Genomic DNA, 7,221 nt, shown 5'->3' with positions numbered 1-7,221 from the left:
TTCAAGGAGGATTTTTTCAGGATTTTTAAATACTGCTAATTAATATGCATGGGAATGGGAGACAAAAACACCCACTATGTCTTGAGTAAAGGCACATGGTCTCCAGGGAAGAGCACACATAATCACAGAGTCGATGGGAAAGGACATGCAGGCAGTGTGCCAAAAAAGAAATAAAAAAAGTTTGCTTTGARGTTAGAGGCATCATAAAGAAAGTGTGTTTCAGAGGAGGTGACACAAATCATTATTAAGGAGACRTCCACAACAGAACTGAACCACAAAGCACACAGTACTGCTTGAAGAGCAATGAGGATAGAGGAATGAAGTCTTCTGTACAGGCCAGAAAGTTGCGGGCAAAGATGTAGCACTTAATAGTAGAGCAACTGGAAGCATAGGAGTAAGGAAACTGGGTGCATAACGAACATGCAGGAAAGGTAGGGAGCAACAACTGAAAGCATGGCGGGATCCCGAGGTGGAGGGCATACAGCAGGTGTTTATCAGATGCTACATACTGCACTGAGTTAYGGTAAGTTGGAAGAAATTTTCTCTTAGAAAGTTCTACTGAAGGAGGGAGATGGAGAACAGAAGTGTGCTGTGAAGGCAGRGCACAGGGTATAAAGCACTGAACTAAGATGCACAGGATAGAGCTGTGGAAATACATTGCAGAGCCATGGCACACCATGGAAACAAGGCACTGCATGTGAGCAATATGGGCTGATGTCAGATGGTAAAGATTACRTACAATTAATGTGAACCAGAAAGCAAATCTCATTATTCATTTGCTGTACTACAAATCAGAGAGCTACAGCAGAATTTCCAGTACATTTGAAGGTRTAGGGGAAAAATTATCTCCCTCAAACCAGATTTCTTCATATCGCTTTCCCCACAAACAACATTTAAATAATTATGAACTTACTCCGTTTTACAGAAGGCAGAGGAATGCTTGGACAGATTTAGTTGCTAATTTACCTGCTATTTAGTGTCATGAAAAACTAGATTTTTTTAACCTGGTGTCTTAGGAAAATGAAGTTTATTTAGTAGCACTGCTTGTCTGCCTGTCTCCCTTGTCCTTATCACTAATTACCTTTGAACTTYTCATCCCATTTCACCCCAATTTTATGAAGTGGTAGAAACCTTAGAATTTTGTGAAATCTAGWGGCTTTCACAATGACACACAGGAGTCTCACACTGTTGTACGTTCAGTCACATCTTAATAAAATTATGAGTACTGCAGCGATCTGCTAATAGCTGCCATGGGGTACAGGGATTTCAATTTTGCAATAGTGGGTCCTGAGAATGTTTAAAGTGACAGACAAAGGCCCTAGTAGAGCTGAAGGGGAATGAAAAGTTGCAGCACCACTTGCGAAAAAGGATCAGCTTCATAGTCTAATGCTACTGGAGGTTGCTATTGGAGGCAAAGGACACAAAAGATACATTCCTCACTTAAAGGCATTCTTTATTCAATCTTTTTTTTATATACAATATTATTTTTAATCTGTAAAAAGTACATATGCAGGATTCCAGAACTGAGGCAGCCAGAAGGTTCCCATGTCAGAAGATAGACTCTTGCCCTTTTATTGTTTCGGAGGAAAAAACAATCTGTCAATTTTAGACAAAGGAAGAATAAAGGCAGAATGCAAAACCAACTTCCACAAAGCAATTAGGATTAATGGCAAAAATCTGAGTATAACAGGTCAGGCTGCCTCCTTCCAGTTGGGTGGTTCCCAACTTTTCTGGGCAATTACAGAGCGGTTTGTTAGAATGGGCTGAGAGCAGAACCAGCTAATSCTCATCATCTCTGCTACACTTGTATGTATATTAACTTGCAAAAGAGTTTGGGTTTCCTCTTAGTATGGCAACTAAAACTCCACTGAATTAGAATTGTGTTTCTCAAAATTAAAGGACTGAAAGAGGAGTGTCATATCAGGGTAAACATATCTCTGAACTACCATGTGAATCAACAGCTTGCTTTCATTTTTCTCCAGTAACAAGCCTGTTTCTAAATTGTTCCTTAAAAAACATGAACTAGACTTACTAATGTAGATAACTGATTTGATTTGATAAGAATCTGTCACTACAGCCCTGAGATGGAAATTGCCTCAGTTTTCTGTGTATGCCAAATTATATTGTTAATCTTTGTGGTTAATACTATTAACCACTTCCTGTTCAAATGAGRGGAGTCACATTATGAAGATTTACAGTATCGTTTCCTCAGTGTCAGAGGAGAGGATCCTAAAGGACATCCAGACAGAGTTTTGCTTAGCTATAAATCAAGACAGGAGATATTTAATCTTAAAGAATGGTGCTGTGAGGAGAGAGTGATTTCACTTTTCAAAACTCTGGAGACTCAATATTCAAGTCCTGTAAAATATCAGGTGAGAATATGTCAATAAATGGGAGGTAGAAGAGACATCCACAAATTTGGAGTAGGGAGCCAAAGCAGCCTCAAAGATGTGAATGACTCAGGGAACTACACTATTTGGTTTTCCCATTACTCACTCCAGGGTGCTTACAATCCTGCATGTTCTTTTTAAGAATTTAATTTTAAGGACCATATTGTGCAGCAAAATGAACACCCATAATATTATTAAARGGTTTTGTTTTTAATCAGAGGACAAAGCTAAGAAGTTGACTTCTTGACTGCAGGATACACACAGCTCCAAGTTGGTCAATGGAAGCTGCAGGAATCTGGCTTCTTTGAAAAGTCAAACTGTAAGTGTTAGAAAAAACTTTACTGCTAGCAGATCCTGACCAACAGGCAAGCTTGAGGCTTGGATTAGGAAAAAAACTACACATTCTTGTTTTGAATGCATGCAAAAAGAAAATAGACAACTCTGCGATTCCCAGGCTCTTGCACAAATCCACTGTGCTAAAAATGTACATGATTTTCTGTTCTTTATTTTGTCCTGTAAGAGGAGAGAGTACTGTAGAAATTGCTAAAATGCAACAGCTACCTAAAGAATTTGAGGACTGTTTTGTTATAGAATACAGTGCAAGACTTGGAAACAACTAAGACTAAAAAGTCATCTTGTGCTTAAATTCACACTCTGTCTTCGTGAAAGTATGTAAGACAGCAGCAACAGAATGAAAATGACAATATTCTACTGTACCTTATATACCCAGAGGGAAAAGAGTCTGAACTTCAGGTTGTACGTAACTCCTTTCTGCAGATCCAAACCTACTTCTTTGTGAAAGGCTGAGAAAGAGTGTATTTCACTGCAGTCAGAAGCATCAATATCCATGCTTCGTTACCACATATACCTTGCTCAGAAGGCATTACCTCCAAACTCAGCTTACTCTAGGATATCTCAGGACGCTGGCATTCATGAATGACACAGCAATTAGTCCACATAATGCATTATTATTGATACAGACTTTGCACATCAGTAACTGCTGAAGGAAAAAGATGGTTTGCATTTTAAACAGTGATAGGGTAGAGACTGACAAACATTGGGTAGCTTGGTAATGAGAAACAAGTGTCCTTTATTTGGTACCTGCTGCTTGTCTACACAAAGAAGAAATAGCTGTACTATACAYCTGCACTGAGAAAAATACCATTCCATCACCATGAAATGGCTTCGGTCCTTAATTCAAGCATTCTTGTGGCAGTGAATTAATCCACTGGGATTCATGGAAAAATTTGAATGGTTGTTCTATACTTCAAAACAGGTGGCTGGGAGAGCAACGATGAGCACAAGTTTGCTGTTTCTATTTCTGGGACTCCAGAACTCTGTTCTTTACCTTTCTTTGAGCAGACTGGCAGCCATTCTGACTTGCATTTATCAATAAGCATAGGGATGGGCTGTTTTTTTTTTCTTTTTTTTTTAACTGAAGAGTCTGTTTTTCCTCATTCTCTTTTGTACTCTGAGAGATTTAGGAGAAAAAAAGCAATCAAGTGCAGTTGTAAACTAATAACAGTTCTCACAGGATGGGAAAAACTCAATTTGAAAACACAATGTTTCTGAACCTTAAAATGGAAAATGATTAGCTCTTCAGTAAGTCATTGAATACCAATTAGAAAAATAAATTAATGTGGGACCAGTAAGAAGAATCCATTTATTAAGCTAATTCTAAGTAAACAATTACTTGAATCAGGGTTATCTAGTATATGAATTATTTTATCAGTTCTCAAATTATTTTAAACTTCTGCTGTAAATTACAGTAACTAAGCTATTAATATTAAGGCGATAAAAAGGTGGCACTGGAGTGTTTTCCAAACTTTCTGTCTTCCTACTGTTAATCTAAAGTAACAGTCTGGAGAAAAGCATCTAATAAAATTTTTTTAGAGCATGTATATCCAAACTGACATGCCAAGTGATGATTTTTATGCCTAAAGTAATATCAAAGAGGACTGAAGCAAAATTTTATCCATGAAATCCCACTTTAATGCAGAGACAGATTTTCTCAATTGTGCATACGATTTGCACCCACACAAATTATATATGAAGGTGAGAAAAACATTTATATATAAAACTTCATTTATAAACATTTTCAGGAGAGAAGGGAGGACAGAGCTGTTGTAGCACTCAGTGCCTTTGSATGTGATGCTGTACTGCTGTAGCTCAATCAAGAGAGTTCTTCCACTGACTTTTAATACGAAAATACAATCAAGATTTTTAAAAGACTCAACTTGTGCATGAATTAGGAGGGAGAGAAGCACCTCAGTTATCTTGCAGCAAAAGGGGGAGGCACCATGGCGAAAGGATCTGTGAACTGTAAAGGGGAATAAAAAGAGCCATTTGAGTGGCAAGGATTCTGGAACAATGATAAAGAAGAGATGAAAATATACTTGGAAAAAATAAACTTCTTTTAATAAATAAAAATTGTATGTGAAGACTGAACCAGTCTACACTTACTGTCTGGCCTAATCTCAAACTGTTTRGACTACCCGAGCCTAACAGTACCCAGCAAAAACACATGCAGATAACACAGCATCTCATTTCTCATCAACTAATGGAAGAAGGGACTTGATAGCTTCTTTTTGCCACTCATATGTAAGAGATGTTATGTTGTTTCCATAGAAAATCATGTTTACTTCGCACTGAAGCAGATGGTCACCCAGATGAAAAAGAGTTTTGTAAACGAAATGAAATGCTGTTTTGAGTTTCTGTCATACACAGAAGTAAAATAAATCAAGATTTCAAATCTGCAAAGAACATTCTCTGGATAGTATCCAAAGAATGAAAGATAACTSTTAGGAAAAATCCAGATTGTATGGACTAACATAAAGCAACAAAACAAACTCCTGTTGACTAGCTCAAAGGAAGCATTTCTAACCACGATATGTTATATTCTGTCAAATACACCATGAGAAAATGTTTTTGTCATGTCATCATCTCTTGTTCAACAAACAGGACAAATAAGAGAATGTGGACTTCCCAAGTGAAAGGATTTGTGAGGAAAGGAGGTGTAGATTCTTTCCTACCCCCGTGATATGCTCCACACTGTGACTGTAGCTTGCCAAATGATCTAAGCCCACCATGCTGCCAGTGAACTACAAATCAAATGCTTATTAATTGTTTTCTGGGTGTGAGCATGCATACAGATCTTTAGGCATTATTTTAAAAAGGGACAATGAAGAGACATCAGTTTTAGAGTCCTCGAGAATGGCTGCCAGTCTGGGCAAACTGATGCTGATTAGAAAGTTCAGACAGGTACAGGAAAAAAAATTCAAATCCTGATGCTGCTGGTGCAGTGATGCTGCTTTTTATTGTTGCTTTGTTCATGTCATCCTCAAACAAAAATAAGAAAGAAAAAAAAAGCATTTGGAACCCACCCCATCTGAAGAGGTGACTGGTGCGTTGTTTCTTGCAATAGCCAACAGCAGCAGCAACTAGTTCCTGTCTCTGGACAGGAAAGGCTCTTCTTCCTTATGCTGCTGTATTTATATTAAATAGCAGACTCCAATTCTTGCTAGAGTTCAAAGCGCAGGTCTCTGTCCTGTAAATACCACACTAGAGTGTTTTGGTCATGTATAAAATGGAACTTTTTTTCAGATTTACTTATCTATATGTTGAAGAGCTTTGTTTCTCACTCCAGTACTTCACTCAGTTGTTCAGACTTATCAAGAGTCTGTCTCCTCTCCGGCTTGAAGTCTCAAGTGGTCCATGTAAACAAAACAGCTGAAAACAGTCTCTCTTCCTCTTCTTAGAGCTGTTTTTATCGATAAGCAGGATTTCCTGACAGTGTGGTGTTGGCTAAATGTAAAACGGGCAGAGGATGAGCTTCTGTGTTAAAAACCCAATTGTCTAAAGGTAGAAGGTCATCATTGGAGAAAAGCAGATACAAATACCTGAGTATCAAGACAGAGAGGAAAAATGATGAGTATTAAAGGAAAGCAACACACAGGGTGGGGCAACATACCAACTTCAGCTCCCATCAATCAACAGCTAAAGCTATAAATAAGCTACTTACTTCCAATTTTTTTATAGCACTCCCCTAAAAAACCAACACTGTGTTCCCTGTTATAATGATCTGAAGTATCATTTTTATCCTGATCAAGCCCTTCAATGAAAAGTTGTTATGGAGACAGCATGTTAATCTTTCCAAGTAATTTTTTCTGTTTTTCAAGACTCTAGAATTATAGTGTAACAGAAACATCAAGACACCAAGTACAAGGATTTTAGTGACAGGGAAGTGGCAGAGGAGTTGGCAAAAACCTGTTCTTAGTGGAGTAAACCCATTTGAAAATAGTCAATTCTCTTTAATCCAGAGTAAAGATTCAGAGGAAGCACAAGAGAAGCCACTAAGCTTGACAAGATATATGGCTTGTTATCACCATGCTGGGAGCTGGTTCAATTTCTGATGGGAAGAAATGAGCCAATGTATTGAGCAGAGAGGATTAGCAGAGAGGATTCATAAATGTTACTCATTATAGATGAAATGAAGCATATAACAAAGTTAAGGTTTCTGGACACACATGCAAAATGAGCATTTCTTGATTCTTATTTCTTAATGCACACTTTTGAATGTGTTTATGCTGTTCTTTGAAAGGAGATGTTTGCAAGAGGAATCTTAGTCGAGGCTTCAAACACAACTGGTAAAATTCAAAAGGCATTTCTCTTGCTCCAGAATACCTGACTGTGGGAGTGCTGGCATAAAATTATGGGTCTACAGGACCTCTAAGCTCCTGCTTCAACTTGGTTTCTGCTGTCTGTAAAAGCATGTGACAAGCAGTGTCATTCCAATTAGTGGGCTCTAATGTGCACATGCATTGCTCTATCT

The 7,221-nt window shown here is 38.0% G+C and overlaps 1 protein-coding gene across 1 annotated transcript in view; it reads right to left on the bottom strand.

Annotated features, from left to right (window-relative positions):
* Nucleotides 1-1,436: 1,436 nt before the first annotated feature.
* Nucleotides 1,437-7,221, bottom strand: part of MAN1A2 (mannosidase alpha class 1A member 2) — a 158,665-nt gene continuing 152,880 nt past the window's right edge. Inside the window, exon 13 of the mRNA XM_085324548.1 lies at nt 1,437-6,289. Coding sequence (XP_085180674.1) covers nt 6,157-6,289 — 133 coding nt within the window. The 3' untranslated portion in view covers nt 1,437-6,156. The remainder of the gene's footprint in view (nt 6,290-7,221) is intronic.

Source organism: Rhea americana, unplaced genomic scaffold (genome assembly GCF_003343005.1).
Source record: "Rhea americana isolate MKP2758 unplaced genomic scaffold, rheAme1 scaffold_92, whole genome shotgun sequence".
Classification (NCBI taxonomy): Eukaryota; Metazoa; Chordata; class Aves; order Rheiformes; family Rheidae; genus Rhea; species Rhea americana.
Note: the sequence above shows the minus strand (reverse complement) of the source record. Positions and strands in the feature narration are given on the sequence as shown.